Source organism: Orbicella faveolata, unplaced genomic scaffold (genome assembly GCF_042242905.1).
Source record: "Orbicella faveolata isolate gen_17 unplaced genomic scaffold, um_ofav_v1 contig_13, whole genome shotgun sequence".
In the NCBI taxonomy this organism is placed as follows: Eukaryota; Metazoa; Cnidaria; class Anthozoa; order Scleractinia; family Merulinidae; genus Orbicella; species Orbicella faveolata.
The window spans coordinates 3,384,418-3,407,912 of record NW_028301540.1 but is presented as its reverse complement, the minus strand read 5'-3'; the positions used below and the strand labels follow the sequence as shown (position 1 = coordinate 3,407,912).

Below are 23,495 nucleotides of genomic sequence, written 5' to 3'. Positions count from 1 at the left end.
CCTTTCAACGCGACGTTTAAGCTCTTGACTCTTAATTTAGTTGACGGCAACTGGTCCGACTGGGAGAACTGGAGTGACTGCCCTGTCACGTGTGGGGGAGGAGTGCAGGAAAGAACAAGAACTTGTACCAATCCCCCACCGGCCTTTGGAGGCAAGTCGTGTCCTGGAGAGAGTGAAGAATCAAGGCAATGCAATGAAGACCCTTGCCCAAGTAAATGTTTTGTTGACTTCTTGGCAAAATATACGTCTACACAATAAACTAAATCGGTCCAAATGAAGTTAGTCCTGCATAAATCGAAGGTCTCTGATAATCGGGTTTTGAGAAGTCTATTTTATCGATTTTCCAAAGCATAAATGGTTGGAAATTAGGAACCTTGGACTTAGAAAATTGGAGCCATCAAGAAAAAAAAAACAATAATAAGTGGATCGGAACACACAACTTAGTTAACCAAAAAAAAAAAAGAAAAGAAAAAAACATCACTTTTCTTTAATTCACGTATATCATTTTTATCTTTTAAGTCGACGGAAACTGGTCAGACTGGGGTCCGTGGAGCGCATGTACAGTCACATGTGGTGGGGGAACTCAGTTCCATACTCGCAGTTGTAATAACCCCTCTCCCGCGCATGGAGGACTTGTTTGTATCGGAGAAAGCGAGGAATCAAGGGCTTGCAACATTGACGACTGTGGAGGTAAGTACATGAACCCTTAAGAGAGGATGTTCTAAGAGAATAATTCGCCGATATCGTTTCCCTTTCTGATGACAAAGTTTAGAAGTTATTTATAAGCATTTACCGAATAAGATTCCTAATTGGTTCGTTGTCATCCGCTACAACAGACGGTGATAGTTTCTGAATTTTATTTTTTGTTTGTCTTACTGGACGTCGCTGAACTACAGCAAGTGAAAAGTCTGGATGTTATCGAGAGCTACGGGTTCGCCGAAACTTCATGAAAGCTAATAGCTGGGACAATGTGGTACGAAAGATTAAAAAAGTCATTATTAGGAAATCGGTTTCTTTTATAATAATGCTCTCTTGTTAACATCGTACTGATATTCTTCGGACGAAATTAGTTCAGGTAACCGAATGAATGCGAGTGCAATTACGGATTTACACTATGTACGAGTGATATTTGAAAATTCACTCTAAATTTCACGAGTCCTTAGGCGAGTGCAATGTGAAAGAATTTTCAAATATCACGAGTGTTGTAAATCCTTAATTACTCGCGCTTTCATACGATTGCTCGTTTATTACATGAATGAGAAAGTTGCGGACGGGCTCGCGTTAATTTGTACCGCAGTGCAAATTCATAATTAACGATAACTGATTGGCGTGCTCTCGGCCAGTCACTATGAAGTAATACAGAGCTTAAGGCTATTTCCTTTCATTTTATCCTAATCAACAGTACCAGCTGTGATAACGCACATCAACACGTCATTGGCGTCGTCTCAGATTGGTGGCAAGGTGGAATTACAGTGCGTGTCCGACGGTGATCCTATACCTACTGTGACATGGTACAGTCCTAATGGAACTGAGCTGACAACAATCACGGGCACAGACAGTACTATATTTGTGGACATCAACAGCGAGGATGACTTTGGTGATTACAGGTGCACGGCCGACAATGGCTTGGGTCTTCCTGTTGAGAAAATAGTATCTGTAGAACCTGTTGGTAAGCACGCCAGGGATTGTGTTACCTGGAACCCTTTGATTCGTTTACATGCTTGGCTTGGGAGTGTACATAAATATTGAATGGAGCTCTAAAACTGGCCGTGATTATGTATAAAATCCATAATAATATTTCCCCATCGTACCTGATGCTGATTAAAAACTCTGAAACTTGATAAATTGCTATGTCCCTAGACCAAGGACTGGGTACGCAAAATGTAGTAAATGCATTTCCATTAGCATAGTCAATGTATTTTTCGTGTAGTTTTTCACCCGACACCTAGGAAGACCATTTTTATGATAAGATAGTATGTGATTGATTGATTGATTGAGTGAGTGAGTCATTGAGTGAGTGATTGATTCTATTTTGAAAATGCAGTCGTTCGCTCCCTCCCTTCTCCCACCCCCGTTGTAAGATGGTGACGGAACATTCCAGTATTTTATAATAGATTAGTTTTCGGAGTCGCAGAACTTATGTTATTAAATTAAACCTCACCTCTAGACAGCAGTCATTTTCGCTAACGGACGTAGGACCTGAGCAAAGTCCCAGCGAGTCATTTATCATGTCTCTTCAACTAAGCCAAGAAATTAGCTGAGGACAGTAACTAGAAGTGCTTAACTTTGTATTCTTGTTTTGTTTCATGTGCTCCAATCAACGATAGCTCCGAGAAGGGTAAGAGTCTCTTTTGATGCGATATAGCTACGTAGGTGCAAAATTACTTTAATTTTTTTCAAAGGGGGGGGGGGGGGGGAGAGACTTAGCCATTGTGATCAGCTATTGTTGAGAAGCAATATTTTGTCTACCATACAGAGTGACAGTTGCGTAATTAAGTTTAGCGCCACTAGAGTGGTTTGAATTGGCTGCATCGTGAATGAATCAAAACCTAGCTTCGAGTTGTGTTGCTCACCTAGAGAAAACGACCATCATGTGGTTTGTTCGTACAAGATCTTACTCACAAGTCTTACACGCACCGAGTTATGAAGCCAAATGCGTTATGTGGTCAAATTTGTGGTTACAACATAAATTTATCGATTCTACGAGTCAAAGTATTAATAAGGTCATATCCCAAAGATCTTGACTTATAATTTACACAGTAGGAGTCAAGGCCTTATGCGTCCGATGGCGCGATGAGGAGTGATGGTGAGAAGTCAAGACCTCATGCACATCGAAGCACAAAGCAATAATAACATTTCCCTTCAGACTGCATCCACACAACGTATCGAACACACTCCCTAATCTACGATTAGTAGTAATAATAATAAACTAAACTATTTCTTGTTGTTGTTTTTCATTTTAAGGTCGGCCCACCTGGCGACCCCGGCCCTAAGGGAGACAAAGTATGGAGACTTTTCTGATTATCGTTGCTAGGTTTTATTGATGATATTTATTTTTTGCGATGCGCTCTTGCCTAGTGATTAGCAAACGCTGGAACGGAAAAATACATACTCGTATGTTATTGGGAAAGGTATCGTAGTTAGACAATAGGCCAGAGCGACCTGACAGAAATGGGTTGTTTGATGCCTTTGATAGACTATCATCAGGTCCGGGTGGTGGGGTAGGGGTGAGGAATAGGAGAGGGAGGGATAGTAACAGGCTCTGATTGTGGGTAAAAATGAAAATCACGTCAACGGCATATTGTATTTTGGTTTGAAATGATATTTCGTGGCGTGGCCTTTTACAGTGGTTTTCAAGAGCAGATTCCTACGACTGTTTGTTAGTTATGATATTAGGTCTGGTGGATTCAATTTTGTAACAAGCAATGACCCAATCTTCAATTGCAAGTTACACCCAAGATCCGGACCCGATGAAAGAACTGAATTTTAGGGCGAGACGTTTCATCCAGGTTGACCAATTGTTACCTGTAAACTGCTGGGATAGCCCAGGAAATTTTCTTAAGGACTAGTTGCAAGTGGAGACGGGACCGACCGTACTTACATAACGCTCAGGAACAACTTTTTTGATCCTTTGTTAGGTGATAACCTGTTATTCCCGTTTAATTTTGTTGTTTTCTAAGTGCCGACCTGGCTGATGGTGTCGTTTGCTTTCAGGGAGCTAAAGGGCCGCCTGGGCCCCCCGGATCTGAGGGAGACCGTGGAATTAAGGTGAGCTTGTCAATGACTCTGTGGTGTTGTAACGTGAACTAGGATGCGTAACCGTACTGGATCAAATGGACTCCTGATCTAGAGTTTTGTCTCGAACCCTTTCTGGCGGGGTTCTTGAGTCGTATAATTTATTTCACAGTGGCTCTCAGTACGAAAGTACACATGAATGTTGGCGAATTGACATAACAAAAACAACAACAAATTAAAAGAAAATTGCGATAAGTAAGCATCCTACCAGGCAGTGTACTGTAACTCTACTTCCACAGTTTCTTGTTATGACGTTAAGCGCCGCCATCTTAAGGGATCAGTCTCAAAAACTGATTTTATCATCCCCGGTCCTTGCTCGGATTAATAACTACTTATTATCCGAGAGTGAGGTCTTTACGGCGTAATCTCAAACTGAGACCTTGCCGTATTGACCGAACGATAGCGAGGTTAATAGGGCAAGGTCGATGTTGAGACTTTCCCGTAAAAGACCGAACATTCGAGGTTGTTAAGTAGGTTATTAAATGGCTTTTTGCTCGGTGTTCGCAGGCCCGTAATCGTATTTACCAAAAAAGAACGCGTGTACATGTATATCGGCTACAATATGTGATAATAGTGTATATTATTTGACATCCGTTAGGTGTGTTTGAAGAGTTTTCAATTCCATTTATGCTATAAAGCGTATTTTGACACCAAGTTTTCCGGCGTGCTTATCTAACCGGGTGTTCTTCTTTTGAAGATGTGAAACTACCGTACCGCAATTTTCACTACCGGTATTTACAATCCACACCCCTGATGTATCGAATATGTAAAGAGCATTTCTTAGATTTTCAAAACTGGAAACCCACTTTTGCTGTACCGCCTGCCTAAAGCTCATCTTCTCTATCCGATCTTTTGTGAGCTTCTTCACCATCCAGTATAATACATGTATACGTATATTTCGTTCATCAGGGAACCCCGGGTAACGTCGGTCCCAAAGGAAGACCTGGACCTCGTGGACCCCCGGGACCACCGGGCAAAATTGTTTTCAATGTCACTGGACCTGATGGGCCGGATATCGGACCACTCACTGGGTTTGTAAGTGGAACATTATTGTTGAAATGCTCCTTTGGAAAAATGAAATTTGTTCTTTAAGTGGGGGCTAAAGGAATACAGCTAGCAATAGGGGAGAAGAGAATTAGTGTTCTTATTATCGAACTCTGAAACAATTTTGCGATAAGTGTGTTGAGGTTTTGACAATTACAGTTGAATCCCGCAGGGGAAACGAATGATAGTTTGAAATAGCGGGAGTACAAAATAACCGATTGTAAATGACTGAAGGGCAAATCCAGGGGAAATAGTTTTGAGTTCGAAATAATGAGAAATTCGAAACAACCAAGTTCAAATGAGCGGGGTCTAACTGACGAGTGTGGCCTTCATAGCGGAGTGTAATCGAGAGGTCAGAATTCCTCATAGCGCTGGCAATGAAGTTTTTTTTTTCTCAGGGTGATGATTTTATCGATTAACGCTCATTTATTGGCGTGTTCACTCCTATGCTTAATATTATCTTTTTTAGCTTTCAACTGGCAAGGGACCTAGTATTGGATACGTTGAGATAAAAGGTGCCCCTGGAGAGCCGGTAACTTTTCCTGCTATTGTCTAATGAGTTTAGTTGAAACTTGTTGTGTTGTTTACGAGTGCGGTCTCGGCAAATGCATGTATGCGTCAACTTTATTCACCTCTTCCTTAATCGAGTTAGAGGTCGGTATTGTAAGATGCGAATCGAGTATATATCTCTCCGAATTATGGCTCAAGCACAGACAAAACCAGGAAAAGAGAAAACGAGAATTCTCATCGTACAAAAGTAATAGAGAAAATGGTATCACTAAGATATTAGGCACCGTCCTCACTTCGTCGGAGAAATTTGAAAACGCAGCTTTACTTCCACCGTCTACACTAATCCGTCACGAAAACGGAGCTTTTCGAAAACGCTCTTCAACTGAACCGAAGGAATTTGAAAACGCGGGCTTTTTGATTTGGCGTGGACGGAAAACACTTCGAAAACGGAGCTTTTCGAAAGCGATCTATTCACGAAAATCATTTGATTTCCCTGACCGAATTTCCCTCAATTACAAATCCAAAATCCAAAATGATCGGTGATTGTTGCGTAATTAAATTCCTCCCGCGTAGTGTGGACGGAAAACATTTGATGCCTTTTCATAGTGAAGCCTTCGTTTCAACTTCTCAAGCCAAATACGGATAGTGAAACTTATCACTCATAGGGAAATCTGAGAAAAAAAAGCTGCCAATTCAAAGTAAATTGATTTTTTTACCGCAAACTGACAGCAAAATTAAACGCTTTTTTACAAGCGTTCAGTATTCCAGATAGCTGAGACGATGACACTGACGTACATTGACTTGGTTTTCACAGGGTCCTTCAGGAAGGTCTGGCGCGCCTGGCTTTAGAGGAGCGGAAGTATGTAAATATAAGAAAGCTTGTATTCCAGGCCAGTGGTTATAATACGTTTCCAGTAATCAATTTTAAGTTCCACTTTCGAAACGAAAGGTAAAGCAGGTGAAACGTTTGTACGTTCCTGGCGACCTTTGCAAATAACACCCGTCCAGCAGGGAAAAAGCCCGGAGGTACTTCTTTATATGGGCTATATAGGTATATGCGGCCTCAAAGTGTAATGTTTTCAGCCGTTTAAGTCATAAAATAGGGTATCGATTTTGGCCAGTTTGGTCATAAATAGGGTATGGTTTTTGCACTCTAGTCTTGAACTGGAATGTCTTTTAGAAGAAGCCTTTTGTCAGGTCATAAATAGGATAGATAACTAATGCACACTTTTTCCCCAGGGGACGAGACTCCCAAATAAATTGGGCGGGGGTGTGCGGCCCCGCTTCCCAAACCCTTTACTTTATTTAAGTAACCCCGAAAAATACACAGCTACGAATTCGTCTATTGTTAAAATAGACACTACTTCTGTCAATGAAACAAAAAAAAAATTGTAATCATTGCCCGACGACAGAAAGTTTTTGGAAACTAAGCGCAGAAAATTGTTTTTCTGAAAGTGAATATATGCAATGGCTTGTGTGTCAACTGCGGTGGAGAGGTTTCATTAAAAGCCCATTGCAAGTATAAACGCATCTTACGCAGTTTCGCCAATGTCAGGCTTGAATTAAGACCTCTACGGTACCTGAGAATTCCTCTACCACGTTTTCGACGCCTTTACCGCACTATGTAACTCATAGTTAAAGATTGCATTAAGGACTTTACTTATTTATTTATTTATTTATTTATTGTTTGTTTGTTTGTTTGTTTGTTTTTTTGCAGGGTACAGCAGGGGAGAAAGGAGAAATGGGTCTCCCGGGCGATACAGGAAAACCGGTAAATTTAATACAACGGAAAAACGTTGCGTTAAGGCAGACAAAATACTTGGTGTTTATATCACAAGTCGACTTTTAGGAATAATTAGCATAGCTACCTCGAGAGGTACAGAGTTCAGTTGCATCACACCTTATATTTTTTCGTTCTGCAACGTATTGTTTCATTGATAATTGTACTCTCAAACCAAGTACCTAAAATACTAGTTTTGCTGTGGATATTAAGCCTAATTATCAAGAATCCTCACTGCCTTTCAATGCCAGGAATCGCTGTAGTTGTAGAGGCGACTCTAGGGTAACTTTGGAGACCGTATTTCTCATTTTTCAGGGTGACCCTGGATTGCAAGGTCCTCCTGGAATGCGTGGACGTAATGGAGATGACGTAAGCGATATTGATGCGCAATATTATGGTTGTCGTCGGTGGTCTGTTAAATTTTCCAGTGTCATTTCATTCTTATGAATGGTTACATTGTATGTTCTATGCAGGGGGCTCCTGGTCCCACCGGCGAACCTGGAGAAGAGGGGCCCGCAGGAGAACAGGTAATAAGGCCCAAACATAACGAACGAGTGAGCGAGTGTGTAAGATAGCGAACATACAAATGTCAAATAAACAAATAGACGAGCGAACGAATCGACGAGTCTGCAAACAAGACCATCACCAACACCAATGACAGCTATAAGAACGTGAACAAGAAAACAGTAATAACGACAGCAACAGCTGCAGCAACAACTTCAACTTCAACAGATAACTCGTTTCACTCTTTGTGTAAATAATTTAATCAGTTTTGATATCTTCAGTTTTATTGAGGTGATATTGTGTTTGTATATATATTATTGATGGATTGATTGTTTTATTAATTAATTAATTTATTATTATTATTATTATTATTATTATTATTATTATTATTTTTTACTACAGGGACCAGTCGGTATTCCGGGAGCTCGTGGGTTACCAGGAATCAAGGGCGACAGGGTAAGTTCAGTATCTTCTCAGCAAAGCACCCGGACTGCGCACTGTTTGACGGTATTTTGACAAAACAAGTGTTCTCAGGTAACATACAAAACGATATAATTAACATTGCATTCTTCTCGAGATATTTCCTTAACAATGTATGTTACTCAAATCAACAATGTGATTAACACTTAGAATGTTTGGTACAATACTTTTAAAAGTTAACTATCATCTTTCGTTACTACAAGTAGTATATCCGAGATGGCTAAATGAATGAGCTATGAATACCGAGCAGGTTTAATGAGATGCGGATCACGTAGGTAGATGTAGGGGGATCAATGAGATGTAGGCCGTGTAGTGATTGGTTATGCAAGCATGGATTTGAAGACTAAATGTGTGATTAAGAGAGTTGTGAGTATTGTAGTGGAGGTAACTGACCGCCCAACCATCCGGGTGGTGTCGCACTTTTATAGCGAGAGAACAAAGGCCTGACTCGTGCACCAATGAGAAAGCACTGACGTCACCGTCAAACGGATCAGACGGGTTTTGAGACTGGTGGATTTGATGATTTAAAATGGCGGACACATCTTGTCAGAAGTGAAGACGGTTGAAGAAAATAATTCAAAAGTACATAGCCTCCTGCTTATAACAAAATGGCATGGAAATAATCATGAATGGAATAAAAATTGAAACACGCGTGTATAGAAAAACACTGGATCCTCGTTGTATTTCAAAGTTTACACGGATAAACACTACAAAGATCGCTTGCTTAAAACAATGATCCACCATTTATACGCCATATCCTCTACAACTGAAGCTTTCAATGAAGAATGCGTTAGATTACGTTCCATCTCTACTCCCTTGGCTGTCCTATAATCCCACTATGAACAATTGTATTCAGCACATTTCATCGGGTGTAAAAGAGTCATTCTCCCCTCAAGGATTAAACATCAGTTAACACGGTTCGAAGACAAATGCGTGGTCTCAGTCACAAGATCGGCACTAAACTACAACCAGTATTTGTCAGCAGGAAATTGGAACAAAATTTCCAACCCAAAGAAATCAAGTCTCCAATCGTAAATCAACAATGCGTGGTCTATTTGTTTTGTTTTGTTTTTAGATCTGTGCGGTGCGATGTCGGATGCACATTTCGACACCTCCGCCAACATATTCAAAATAACAACTCGATGATTGGAAACAAATTTGAAAGCTCCCGAGGCCACAATCCTCCCCAAAGAAAACCAGTCTTGCATACTCCAAAAGTGCCGTTCATCAAAGAACGTAATCCAACTCACAGACTGACTCCATGCGTTTAAAACTCTTAGTCCGAAAGAACATTCTTACAACTTTTATTCCTTTGTGATTAACTATTGTTTCACTTAGCATAGATACAATAATTATCAACTCACATTTTGACTTGGTAATGACGTTAGCTAAACGTCGAAACGCCGTCGTCTTTTTAAACATAATTTTCTTAATACGTTGTTCAGAAATATTTTATCGCAGTTTTTTTATAGTTAAATGTTTAAAAAAAAATCGCCATTTCTTCGTAATTCAAAAGTAACGGAAAGGAAAATACTAAAGAAACAAATACCTTAAAAGGAACAGCTATTGTCGTAATTTTAAGACAATACCTGGCAAAAAGTAACCTAATGCTCAGTGCTTGTAACAAAAGAACCGCTCTCGATGTCAAATTTTGTCTATGTGGTTGCTAACCTTATTTTAAAAAAAAAAACAAGAAGATCTGTTAGATCTTATAACCGCGCTTTTAAAATTTAACTGTGTTCTTAGCACTACAGTGGCAATGCAGTGCACATTCCAAAGCAGTCCTTGATGATTCATTGATTACTGTAGACACCACATCCCTTGATTAACACAAACTGTATTATTGCACCGTCAGTAGTACTCGTAGCCATTGTGAAATCTCCGATGACGTAGTGTTCTTAATCTGGAACTTTCTTCAGGATATGTATGGGCATGAACGATACGAACGCAACAATAATAACGCTATTAAAAGTCAAGATTAAATTTAATTGGTTTTTCAATGAGTAAAGGCTAGCAAAGTAGTCACAAGAGTCACATAATTCAAGAATTACGTTATTCACGGTTATCTTTAGTACGGCGGTTATTTCCCTACCAATGACGTAATCCTTGCACGTTCTGACATGTTCTTTGCTTGGCTTGCAAATATTTAATTTTCCTTCCGATCTATGAACTCGCTGCTATGAAACAGCCAAAGAATTTACTTCATTTGCCTAAAGCCACAAGAAATACCAGCAAAACTGCAAATGAATTGATGACCGTCGCTTCTGCCGAAATAACCTTGCAAAGTACACACCATCTTATTTGTCACCAAGGGAAAGTGAAAGCTGCAATGTTAGCGCATTCCATGGCTGACGTAATACTTTTTTTAATCGTGTTTATTATTCCATTTGAATCCAACGCTTCGATAAAACCAAAAGAAAATATATTTTATCCACAACAAAGAAAACAATATCCGTAAAATTGTCCGCGTATTAATGTTTCAACAGCTTTTGGCGAACAAACACCACACGTTGCGTGACTCGAAATTTGGCCGAGCGGAGGTCTGCGTCTGGTCACCGACAGAAAAAAAATAACAAGAAGATCTGTTAGATCTTATAACCGCGCGTTTAAAATTTAACTGTTTTCTTAGCACTACAGTCGCAACGCAGTGCATATTCCAAAGCAATCTTTGATGATTCATGGATTACTGTAGACATCACAGCACTTGATCAACACAAACTCTATTATCGCGCTATCAGTCGTAGCCGTTGTGACATCTCCGATGACGTAGTAGTCTTAATCTGGAACTTTCTTCGGGATATGTATGGGCATGAAGATACGAACACTATTACAAACCGCTTTCTTTCTTTAAAGTCACGATTAAATTTAATTGTTTTTTCCCTTGAGTTAAGGGTTAGCAAAGAAGTCACACGAGTCACATAATTCAAGAATTGCGTTATCTACGGCTATCTTTAGTACGGTGGTTATTTCCCTACCAATGACGTAATCTTTGCACGTTCTGACACGTTCTTTGCTTGGCTTGCAAATATTTAATTTTCCTCCGATCTATGAACTGGCTGTGATGAAACAGTCAAGGGATTTACTTCATTTGCGTAAAACCACAGGAAAAACTCACAAAATTACAAATAAATTAATGACCGTCGCTTCTGCCGAAATAAACTTGCAAAGTAAACACGATTGTATTTGTCACGTAGCGAAAGTGAAAGCTGCAACGTCAGCGCATTCCATGGCTGACGTAATACCTTTTTTCACCGTATTTATTATTCCCTTTAAATCCAACGCTTTGATAAAACGAAAAGAAAATATATTTTACCCACAAAAAAGAAAACAATATCGGTAAAATTGTCCGTGTATTTATGTTTTAACAGCTTCTGGCGGAAAAAAATCACATGTTGCGTGACTCAAAGTTTGGCCGAGCGGAGGTCTGCGTCTGGTCACCGACAAAAAAAAAAAAAACAAGAAGATCTGTTAGATCTTATAACCGCGCTTTTAAAATTTAACTGTTTTCTTAGTACTACAGTCGCAACGCAGTGCATATTCCAAAGCAATCTTTGATGATTCATTGATTACTGTAGACATCACAGCACTTGATCAACATAAACTCTATTATCGCACCATCAGTCGTAGCCGTTGTGACATCTCCGATGACGTAATAGTCTTAATCTGGAAGTTTCTTCGGGATATGTATGGGCATGAAGATACGAACAGTATTACAAACCGCTTTCTTTCTTTAAAGTCACGATTAAATTTAATTTTTTTTTTTTCCCTTGAGTTAAGGGTTAGCAAAGAAGTCACACGAGTCACATAATTCAAGAATTGCGTTATCTACGGCTATCTTTAGTACGGTGGTTATTTCCCTATCAATGACGTAATCTTTGCACGTTCTGACACGTTCTTTGCTTGGCTTGCAAATATTTAATTTTCTTTCCGATCTATGAACTCGCTGCGATGAAACAGTCAAAGGATTTACTTCATTTGCCTAAAACCGCAAGAAATACTCGCAAAATTACAAATAAATTAATGACCGTCGCTTCTGCCGAAATAAACTTGCAAAGTAAACACGATCTTATTTGTCACGTAGCGAAAGTGAAAGCTGCAACGTCAGCGCATTCCATGGCTGACGTAATACCTTTTTTCAGCGTATTTATTATTCCCTTTAAATCCAACGCTTTGATAAAGCGAAAAGAAAATATATTTTACCCACAAAAAAAGAAAACAATATCCGTAAAATTGTCCGTGTGTTTATGTTTTAACAGCTTCTGGCGGAAAAACATCACACGTTGCGTGACTCAAAGTTTGGCCGAGCGGAGGTCTGCGTCTGGTCACCGACAAAAAAAATAAAAAAAAAAAATAATAAACCACGGGTAAACCTAGAACCGCGCTCGGCCCATGGCCGCGCGGTTAATAAACCACGGGTAAACCTAGAACCGCGCTCGGCCCATGGCCGCGCGGTTAATAATAATAAACCACGGGTAGATTATGAACCGCGCTCGGCCCATGGCCGCGCGGTTAAAAAAAACATCTTTAATTAGCAAACGTGAAATGCAAGGGTAAGCAATTAAGGAAAATGTTTAGAACTCCTTCGTGTCTAGAGTGCAGGTGAACATTTGCCTAAATTAACATTAACATTAGCATTCCGCCGGTTTGACCGTGACGTCATTGCTTTATCATTGGTTACTAACCTTTCCTTTGTCCCTTCGCTATCTAAGCACGATACAATCCGGATGGTTGGGCGGTACGTTCACTCCACTACAACACACACGTCTCTGTTATAAAACTCAAGGAATATGCCAGTTCCTCATTATTCAAAACCCAGTGGTCTATGATTGGAGCCCTGACCGGGGACATTGTGTTGTGTTCTTGGGCAATACACTTAACTCTCACAGTGCCTGTCTCTTCCCAGGTGTAAAACTGGGTACCGGCGAACTTAATGCTGGTGGATGCTGGTAGCATTCCATCTAGGGGGCGCGGAGAGTAGAAATGCTCCTAGTGGCTTCATGCTACAAAAACCGGGATAAGCTCCGGCCTGATGGGCCACTTGATTCGTATGCCGAGTTTACCATACGATGGCTCTGCCGTTGGCTGGCATTTAGACTCTCCCGTCAGTTTGATCTGCCAGTCTGATCTGAAGGCTGTACACTGATTCATGTAGCCTACTAGAAGCGAGATCTTTTTTTTTTTGGCCGAAGTGGGGTGGAAAAATAATGTAGCTGTTGTACAAATGACCCTTCCCGTACTGATATCAGGAATTTTTTGATTGTTATTTTAGGGAGAACAAGGTGGCCAAGGAGAAAAAGGAGATCCCGGCCAACTGGGAGAAACGGTTTGTCTAGGCTACCTCGTCTTACTAATAAGTTGTTGTGTTTGTAATTCAAATAATGAGGAAAGACCATTTTCCTCAGGGCCAGCTGATAAGAAGATTGTCTAAAATATTTCCTTGGTAGTACAGTGGAAACTCTCTAAACGGACACTCTCGTAAGCAGACATCTCTACGGACGACCGCCTTCTCAAAATCCCATTTGAACTCCCATACAAACTCTGTATTTATTCATTCCCGAAAGCGGACATTCCCGTAAGCGGCCGGGGACACTTTGAGGGCTTACGATTTACACTTTTCCTTTGTTTTTAAGCTCCGGTAAGTTGACACCCCAAAGAAAATCCTATGTATATCAGTCGCATAGAGTTGCAAGTTAGTACTCCAGTTAGAATCCGTATATCGCATAACACGTACGGTAGTTATCTGTATACTGTTATTGACAATATAAGAAACAAAAAAATCATTTGAAACGGTGACACTTTTGCATTCCCAATGTTTATTGTTAGCTGGGTAAGCTGCCGTAAGCGGCCTAGTGGCCGCGGCTTACGAGAACCGTTCTCCTAAGCGGCCAGCTCCAGTTAATTGTTACGGACACCTTTTTCGCGCCCCGAAGGTGTCCGCCTACGAGACTTTCACTGTAGTTGCATCGTGCGGTATTAGTTATTCACTGTGGTAAGCATCTTTACATCTGGATGGAAATACCGCACTTGACGTCACAAGGAGTAGAGTAAGTCCGTTGTGAAAAACCATTTCGTTACAAAGTTGTTGTTGTTGTTTTTTTTTTTGACATTATTAGGGAAGCGATGGTCAACCTGGACGAAACGGCAACGATGGGAGAAAGGTCAGTTTTGAGGATTTGACATCTGGTTTGCAATCCATAAAGTTAACGTGTTAAGGGGAGAGCAACTCCTGCAAAACCAACGTTGCATACCTGTTTACGTTTAGCTTACGTGAAAGCTAATTCAGTTCTCGTCCATCGTGAGGTCCATAGTTATTACTGATTATTTTTACTGTTATTTTAATCTTTAGGGACAGCAAGGTCCACCAGGCCCAGGTGGACGGCCGGGAATGCCTGGAGCAGCTGTAAGTTTACCTGAATAGCAAAATTCGACTTGGAAATAAAGCTTCAATTATACTAATGTTCTAAGCTTAAGCTTCAACACGCTTACCCTGGAACAGAGAAACTTTTTGCATCATCGTCTAGAGGGAATTAATGAGACGTCAAGACTCTGTAATTTTCGGATTAGTTTCTACAATCTAAATTGAGGCTTACATTAATTTTTTAACCAAAGACGTTTTAGCTTAATTCGCTAATCCTTCCCATGAATCACCGTGATTGATATCGAAAGTTTGTAGAGAAGATGTCATCTTCCATATATTACTTTGTCTTGATAAGTAAGCTTTTAACCGTAGACATTGAAGGAAAGCTATTGAGAGTCAATAAGTCAGGAGACCTCGTAAACCGAAACATTTTGTTTCTTTCCATGCTAGGGACGGGAAGGTTTGAGGGGCAAACCAGGACCAGAAGGACCAGCAGTAAGTTAAAAAAAAAACTCCTAGTTATGGTGTTTTAATTGTCTGACCTTGCTCTTAAGGTTACCTAATGTTAAAAGGAAGGTAGTGTAGGCTGCGCCTAACGAATTATTCAATAACTTGAGTTAATTTGGGTGCAAACTTGAAGCGCAAGCTGTGTAGCGCGAGGATTAATTAATGTAAATATGTTAGAGCGGTTTTCATTTGAGTGCCGAAAAGTAATTGGTTTTGATCTTACTACGGCACACGATTGGCTTAAAAAACTCGCGCCACTTTTTTATCATCCAGTCAGGAGTAACACCAAAACCAATCGTAACTCGTTTGCACTCATTTTCCACTTAGAGTTTTGATTGGTTCAACGTATTGTCTTTGTCTTTTATGATTGGCTAGAGTGAATGCTTTGCGGTTTTTGTTTTACGACACTCACTTGAAAACCATTCTAAAAACAAATAAAACTGTAGACAAAACTGCACAAAGGTTTGAATGTTCCACCTACATTTAACGCAATTTTAACCTCCATAGATGGCTTCAGTTGTGTGGATATTGGAGCTAAAATATAGGACGATGACATATTTTTAGGGTATCCCCGGAGAAACTGGTGAATCAGGCACACCTGGGACTCCCGGACTCAAAGGCAACCAAGGTCCTCCGGGCATGCGCGGTCCACGTGGTTTAGTCGGTAATATCGGACCTACTGGACGTGACGGAGAGAAGGGAGATATTGGAAATCGCGGTCGACCAGGTGAACCGGGAAATCCTGGAGCTAAAGGAATTACGGTATGGCACAAAAATCCTGTATGATATTGTTTGGTTACAGATTGCGTGAAGTGCGGAAGCCTCGCGTGAGCAAACACGTACGGATCTCTAGGATTGTATGTTGTGCCCGTGGCCGTCTGTTCCTGCTTCTAGTCTTGCAGTGCTTGTTCCCTCACATGACGTTGAGAGATCTCAGGTCTCATCTTCTGCAGCTACAGTTTACCGCCGACAAGTTTCACTGAATTGAACTTACTATAAGTCCATGAACTTCAACGGTGTTTCTCAAAGCTAATTTTCATTTTTAGCAGCAATGCCAACACGGAAAAAGATCTGTTCAAGCCTGGACAATTTGCCTACAATCAAGATCATTCCCCATTGATGATTATTTGCTAGTTTTGTCAGCTGACAGCCTGACACCGGCCATGCGCAGACTCGTAGTCATGGTCCTAGCCTTATAACCTCCCTGAAACCTCTTCGTGGTGGACACTCCATTATGTTAGTGGAGTGTCCGCTTGCGTGAAGTTGAAGGCGGAACTCATTCTTTGTAATTGTTATGTCAGGGTCGTCCAGGAAATACCGGTGCAAGGGGAGATCGTGGACGGAAAGGCACCGCAGTAAGTAGTGTTTTGTTCAGATATTTACTGCTGAAGAGATTATTGTTTCCGAGTTATTAAGGTGACCGATAGACATGTTCAAATTCCCATGAGATTATCAAGGCCATTGCTCACAAACTGTTAATTTGAGGCTGACCATGCACAGAAGGTCAACGACAAGCGATTTTGTAATTAATTAATCTCTCCTGTTCTGCTGAAAGGCCAATAGTTCATTTTTCTCTTTGCGTGTTTGTTCTGATCTCGTCCGTTTTTCAGGGAATTGATGGTCAACCGGGCAGAGAGGGACGAAGAGGGGAGAGGGTAAGTGTGCAATAGTAATTTAAGAGTCTCGAATTTTTTTCCTACGGGGACTTAAAAAATCAGGAAGAATTTAGGAAAGAGTCAAAAGTTCTTTGTTTTTGTTTGTTTGTTTGTTTGTTTGGTTTTTTCTTCTGTAAGACTACGATGGTTTAAAATGCCAGTGTGCGAGGCATTACAAAATTTACACCAATTGTCACAAATCTGTATTAAAGTCATCGTTATTCAAGTTTAATACAAGTTCTATAACAACGCAATCGCAATCCTGCTCTAAGCTCTGCATCAGAAGTGCTAGCAAATTGCAAACCAATTCGTAGTCTTCTTCGCAGCTATAATTGTAATATAGGTTCAAAAACCTCGAAAGAAAATCTGCCGCGGTTAATTGCAATTGGCTTAACAATCATCATTTTCAGGGTTCACCGGGAGCATCTGGACCAAGAGGAAGAACAGGAGCGAAGGGAGATCAGGTGAAGTATATCACCGCAATTTATGATGAACATGGCAAAATTTCTACTGAAAACGCTCTTGATAATAGTAATGTTTCGCATGCCTGATTACCATTTTTCAATATTCTCTTGTTGAATGGTTACAAGAGAGGATAAAAGGGTGAGAGAGCTAATCCCCGGTACAGGCCTTATTTTTAAGGTAATCCATTTTAAGTTGTGTTTAGATCTCACACGGTTTCGAATATCGCAGGATGGTCTAGAAATAACCAATCCCGTCACGCGAATTTTGCTTAAGACAGCACAATGCAAGCGGTTTAATTTTACACATTTTTATCTTACACGATAGACTGTTCACAGCCCTCCATTTTCTCGTATTTTTATTTGATGGTACGCGCAGATAGAATCGCGAGAGAACTGGACGCCAGCGCAAAACGGAAGACTTGACTGGCCACCCCCCACCCCCGCGTGCTTCGCGCTCGCTTCGCTCGCTTTTTCTTTTGCGTGCGTAAATAGAGAGGCTGTGAACAGTCTACTTCCACGAAAGAGATCCCCACAATTTTATATGGGTAATTAACTCCCTTATCCTTCATCTTTTCTTGGTCTTTGCTATTACATGGACCTCTCACATCTATATACATACTTTGTGATATCTTGACTCTGATATCAACCAAGGGTCCAAGAGGGCGAGTTGGACGGCTCGGACCAGCAGGCCTACGCGGAAGAAAGGTATTTTCCACGGTGTTCAGACCACCCAGAAAACAACATACATGTAACAACTGCATACTTACAATCGTGGACAAAAGACGTTGGGACACTGGCGTAATACAACGAGTTATCTGTGATTTTCAACTGAAGTTTAAAAAAGCGCAACTACATTGTTTTAAAAACGCGTTGCTGTTCTCCTCTGCCACCCAGTTCAAAATTTAAACTCAGGAGAAATTTCAAGTACTAGTATGTGGGGTTGTATGTGGGGCTGTGATAGAGGTTTGGCAGGTGAAGTTAACTGTATTCGCGTCGGGCGTGTATGCAAAAGCCCCAAAAGTGCAAATTTGTCGCTAGACTTTTGTCCATGATTGTAAATAAATCTTTTGATCAGTCGTGGCCCTGGTGTTTATTTATTTATTTATTTATTTATTTTGTTGTTGTTGTTTGAAATTAAAGATGGCTTACTCAGTGCCTGAATTCGCCGTAAACATTGTCTGCCTGTGAATTTTAAGTATTAATTAACTATATTTTTTTATAGATTTTGTTGGTAAGTTGTCGTATTGGGGCTTGGAAGTGCGCTTAACCGGAAGAGATTATTTTCAGGCTTGAATTTCGTACCTCATTTTACTGCTGTCATTTTAGGGTTCGCGAGGACGTCGTGGATCAAGAGGAGTTCCAGGTGACACTGGACCAAAGGTAAGAGTACACAATGTAACGAGATGGCCAAGCAGACCTTTCGAGCGTTACTCCTTCGTCAGGACAAAATATTTGCTGTAATTTGCTTAGACGTAGGGCTAACACGGCGGTTTATTGATTTACCTAAATTCCAGTTGATAAGCATCGAAGTGCTTCGTTTTGCTGTCGGCGCGACCCGTAACTGCAGTGAGACCATTTTCTCCTTGGTGGCAGTGTTGCAGCCAGAAGAAAATAATTACTGAGGCAGTGTCCATGATTAAATTAGATCTTCCTAGGTATTTAGCAGTGTTTTACTTTCCCACATCAATAAGAAAACCAACAAAAACGAAAAAAAAAAAAAGAAGATGAATGAGGAAAGTGCCTCGGTTTGCCTCATACTGGCAACGGCCCTGAGTGGGTGCAGCGGAGCATTCTGAATTAGGTTGCCAGGAGACCAGCAATACGTCACTTGCAAGGAGAAGACTGATCGTGGTCAGATCTATCTATTCATTTGCTTTTCTTTAGGGTCCTCAAGGCGAGAGGGGCTACCCCGGTGCAGTTGGCTTAGCGGGACAAAAGGTACAACGTCTGTTTGGTCACTATAGCTACATCTCACCTGTTAAAAGTTTTGTCCATAGAGCGGTTTTCAACTGAGTGTCGTAAAACCGAAACCAAACCAAATTTTTTTCCATTCAGACTTCTCAGCGAATTTCAAACCGTTGTAAAACCGACACCAAACCCAAAGTAATTGCCTGATTAATTGAAAACCGTTCTAAACGTCTGTTGTGTTGATTTTAGTGGGATGTTACCTTCGGGATTATATGCCCCGCGTTTCATGTCTCTTATGACATTATCGACGAGCATATTGCTGCACTGTGATTCATTTTACCAACCCACCCTATACATTATATTGGCATTCATAGTACTATTGTAAACACAAGGATCAAGTGTTTGAGTTTTGACGTACGGAGGTGTATTTTGTTAGGGTCATTCTGGATTGCCTGGTTTAGACGGAACACCTGGAGTTAAAGGAGATCAGGTGAAATATATTTAAGCAATAGAGAACTTTTTCCGTATTTACATAGCCTCATCTTAACACAAGGGGGGTTTGGATAATTCGATGCAAACTCTCGACTGTGTCTCGGGTTTGCATAACTTTCGAGAATTCTCCCAGCCACCAAGTGTTTAGATGAGGCTATGTAAACGCGGAAAAAGTATTCTATAACTTTTTAAAAATATTTCTCGAAAATACGCGCGAATCTAAAACGGCACAGCCGTGTTTACACACTCTTATCTAAAGACACCTACCGACCAGTGAGAGCGCGCGTAGTAGTTCTCTCTTTTTTTATAATTGTTAATAACGAACCCAACTTTTCAACTCAACGTTTTGCTGAGTCTAAATCTCCTCTAACGACAGAACTTTAATGTTGAACAATTTTTTCAAACGCTGGCCACATCTGTTTCTCCTTTACGTCTAAAGTTATCAGTTCAAAATGGTTGGTTTAAGCTTACCGTCAATCGCTGCTACAGACGTTCGGCACGTTAGTGAAAGTATGAATCTATAATCTGTCATTATTAATCTTCTTTACTTTGTATTGGCTGGGAGAAGCGGTATTTCTTGATAAAGCTATGCATCCTGCTCTGAATTTACTTTATGAACAGCTGCAAACGCCTAGCCCAGACAGATCTGTCAGTTGTTAAATCTTAAATACTTTTTCGTTAGGGTTCCCCTGGAGAGCCTGGAACTCCTGGAAGGCAAGGAACGAAGGTTAGAAATTTCCTGTTATGATTATTTTAAATCAACTACATTTTACAGCCATATTTGGAACGAGTCATGGCAGGCGGCCGAGACCGAGAAACAATTAGTAGGCCTACATGTTGAAATAAAACTTGACATGTTGAGTAGTCAATACTTCTACTTACAATAACACTTGAATGTCTTAGGTTTGTTTGCCTCCTTGTCAATCTCTGCCAATATTTGCAACTTTGTTATTAGTTTATTAATATATTACTTAGGGATTGCGTGGGCCACCAGGAATATCAGGAACTCCGGGAACGGTAGGACCAAAGGTAAACTGATACGGGTACCAATAAATAGCGCAGCCTCGTTACCAGGGTCTCTCTTCTTCTTGAGAGAGGTTGTAAATAGCGCTCCCGGTAGGAAGTTTTTATGTGTCCTGAGAGTTACTCCACTAAAAACCAGGCTGGTACTGTGAATGTTACACTTTGCTGTTAATTAAAAGTTGAAATAGGGGTGAATAGTATAACAACTGACGAACGGTAATATTATTGTGGCTGTAAACATTTCATGTTAAGATAGCGTAGGGTTGTTCATTAAGAGAGAAAGGAAGCGTTCATCGGTTAGACCTTTCTTGAGGGTAAGGAATTGGTTATAGTTGTTTGTTCGTTCCTTTGTTCATCTCTTCGTTCGTTCCTTCGTTCGACCGATCATTTGTTTACTTGTTTGTTTGTTTATTTACTTTGTTTCACTTTTTCCAGGGTCTCCCAGGCGAGGATGGTTCTCGAGGAAGAGCAGGAGATCCGGTGAGCGTGCTTTACATTGTTTTGAATTATTAACCCTAATATAAGCAACTGATCAACTGAGGAAGATTGATTTCGTGAAGCACCTAATTCTCAGAAATAGCAGTCAGCAAGAAAAATTATCAGGGCGAGTTTGAACAAGGAAAGTTAGAGTATGTGAATTAAGAGAATGAGACAATTAAGTGTACTTAATATGTAGCTTATGATAGATTGGGAACAAATAGTGTACTAATTAGATTTGCTATTCTTGCATAAAATTTTAAATTTTCCAATGTTCCTTTGTTAGGGAAAACCTGGGACTCCCGGAACTCCTGGCTTCCAGGGAGCTCGAGGAATCACGGTAACCAAGAAAATAAACACATTTATAACTTCTACATGAATAAAGGGTTATTGACTTGGCAATAAAAAATCATGTTATCCCTTGCTGTTAATTTTTAGCTGAAGCTTGAGCGGGTGAAAGAAAGACAATAGTTTGGTGGTAGCTCTCAAGAGGATTAACGAATATCCCCTCTAGGCTCTCGATCATCATGTGCTTTCACAGATCTAGCCTCCGGTCTGCTCCACATTCTGTTCCCAGCCTTTAATTTCTTGTTATTGTTAATGTAGTTTTACAATGGATTTTTTATTATCAAACGGCGGCTATGCGTTCTTCGCTCATAACCAATATGTTTTCCAGCCAAATTAATAATTATTTTGACCCATCACACTGAGCTACCGCTTACAACAAGGCCCATGGTTCGGTTGTATTACCAGAAGCCTTAATGGGTTCCGAGGGATAACAAAAAGGTGTTACTTACCACAGTAATAATGATAATTATTTTTTGTAAGGGAGAACAAGGAAAAGAGGGAGCATTGGGCGCTCAGGGACCAAGAGGAACAAAGGTAAAAAATAATAAACTCCCATGTGCCGAAGCATCGCAGGTGACAACTTTCATGGACTTAATTTTGTTGAGGAATACTGTAGTTAAACTGTTATTGCTCTGAGTATATTGTCAATAAATCATCTGTACGTCGTCCTTAATTAATTAGTTTAATAATAGGGACTTTCATATGGGAGCATGAGTGCGAGACTTAGTGCGGTTTCATCTTTGGAATTTCAATTCAGTGAAGTTCCCTGAGCCCTTACTTCACCCTGTTACTGACCGCTTGAATAAGGCTGGGACTGTTTGAATGATATCGGCGTGTGAAGCGAGATAATCGAAAGCCGTCGTGAGCACCAGGTTTAAAAAGTCGTACTCTTACTTCAGTCTGCAATTGCCTAATTAGACTAAATGGTATTAAAACAACAATAACAGCAAAACGTTATTCTTTCCATATTATAACAGGGGGATCGTGGCGCTAAAGGACCACGCGGCAGTCCTGGAAGAACAGGACGAGCGGTGAGTGGATAATTCGTGTACGGTTAAACGAGAGATGTCAACGCACGTTTTTGTTATTAACCCTGCTCTCCCAAGAAGAATGTATGTTCTTGTAAGGGATGAAAGAGAGAAATGCAATAGAGTTTTCCTGCGCATGCACGAAATTTTAAACAAATTAGAGTTGATTCTTAGTAATCACGCAGCGTGCCATATTGGAAATCCGCGAAATCTGATTGGTTCTCTCGTCGCTGTTTAATTTTGCTGATACAACAGGACCATACGCGTGTTGCTCTCACTGAAAGAGAGAAGCTTCTCTTGATTTTGTGGCCCAAATATTCACAAAATTGTAAGTTTTGGTTCTGCAATCCTTTAGAGTTTGTACTTAAGCAGTTGGGGCACTCGCCCTAATTTTCTATAAGAAATAATCAACTCGGCTGCGCCATGTTGTCTATTCCCTCTTACTGCAGGGTCGTCAAGGCGAACGAGGTCTGATGGGATTCCAAGGGTTACAGGGAGAAGTGGTAAGATTACTGTGTGGCAACATTAAGGCAGCAGTGTTCATTTTTCTGTCGTAATCTTAGTGGCGTTTTTCATGGTAGGGTTCCCCCGGTGTCCAAGGACCAACAGGTTTTGCTGGACGTACCGGCAGGAGGGTAAGTGATTGATTTCTATTCTAAATGAAGACGAATTAACTAATTTAAATTTACTACGTGAGGGAAATAGAATATGAAGCAAAACTGCTGAAATACTTTTTTCCAGCCAGAACCCCCGTTTTTACGGACTGTGTTAGTATGTGTTACTGGGTTAGTATGATAGAAGGCGCGGATGAACTTATAAAAGGGGGTGTCCAAATTACCTTCACGGGGCTAATGATTGTTTGTTTGTTTGTTTGTTTGTTTGTTTGTTTGTTTGAGATATCTATAGAAGCGTAAGACTTTTGACATTTATTGTGTAGTTCCTTGACAGTATCTTTTATTTCTTATTTTAACTTTAAAGGGAAGAGCAGGAGAGCGCGGAAAAGACGGAAAAGTCGGTGAGATGGTAAGCCATCATTCAGTGCCCATTTCAAGCCTTTTGTACTGTTATTACCTTTCTGTTAAAACGCTCGAGGCGCTGTGTGACCCTGAAATCTTAGATCGA

The 23,495-nt window shown here is 40.5% G+C and overlaps 1 protein-coding gene across 8 annotated transcripts in view; it reads left to right on the top strand.

Moving 5' to 3' along the window:
- The window catches only part of LOC110069278 (uncharacterized), a 63,692-nt gene that overhangs the window by 20,711 nt on the left and 19,486 nt on the right, over nt 1–23,495 (top strand). For 7 of the 8 annotated variants that reach the window (XM_089284074.1, XM_089284079.1, XM_089284075.1 and 4 more), the window contains 34 exons: nt 41–211; nt 520–690; nt 1,403–1,669; nt 2,328–2,338; nt 2,965–3,003; nt 3,715–3,768; nt 4,705–4,830; nt 5,309–5,371; nt 6,164–6,208; nt 7,067–7,120; nt 7,445–7,498; nt 7,603–7,656; nt 8,036–8,089; nt 13,383–13,436; nt 14,227–14,271; nt 14,460–14,513; nt 14,922–14,966; nt 15,543–15,740; nt 16,280–16,333; nt 16,589–16,633; nt 17,044–17,097; nt 17,749–17,802; nt 18,424–18,477; nt 18,982–19,035; nt 19,442–19,495; nt 20,180–20,224; nt 20,473–20,526; nt 20,956–21,000; nt 21,284–21,337; nt 21,826–21,879; nt 22,323–22,376; nt 22,823–22,876; nt 22,955–23,008; nt 23,352–23,396. In XM_089284074.1, the coding sequence (XP_089140200.1) occupies nt 41–211; nt 520–690; nt 1,403–1,669; nt 2,328–2,338; nt 2,965–3,003; nt 3,715–3,768; nt 4,705–4,830; nt 5,309–5,371; nt 6,164–6,208; nt 7,067–7,120; nt 7,445–7,498; nt 7,603–7,656; nt 8,036–8,089; nt 13,383–13,436; nt 14,227–14,271; nt 14,460–14,513; nt 14,922–14,966; nt 15,543–15,740; nt 16,280–16,333; nt 16,589–16,633; nt 17,044–17,097; nt 17,749–17,802; nt 18,424–18,477; nt 18,982–19,035; nt 19,442–19,495; nt 20,180–20,224; nt 20,473–20,526; nt 20,956–21,000; nt 21,284–21,337; nt 21,826–21,879; nt 22,323–22,376; nt 22,823–22,876; nt 22,955–23,008; nt 23,352–23,396 (2,387 nt within the window). The remainder of the gene's footprint in view (nt 1–40; nt 212–519; nt 691–1,402; nt 1,670–2,327; nt 2,339–2,964; nt 3,004–3,714; nt 3,769–4,704; nt 4,831–5,308; nt 5,372–6,163; nt 6,209–7,066; nt 7,121–7,444; nt 7,499–7,602; nt 7,657–8,035; nt 8,090–13,382; nt 13,437–14,226; nt 14,272–14,459; nt 14,514–14,921; nt 14,967–15,542; nt 15,741–16,279; nt 16,334–16,588; nt 16,634–17,043; nt 17,098–17,748; nt 17,803–18,423; nt 18,478–18,981; nt 19,036–19,441; nt 19,496–20,179; nt 20,225–20,472; nt 20,527–20,955; nt 21,001–21,283; nt 21,338–21,825; nt 21,880–22,322; nt 22,377–22,822; nt 22,877–22,954; nt 23,009–23,351; nt 23,397–23,495) is intronic. The other variant, XM_089284076.1, reaches the window with a different exon arrangement.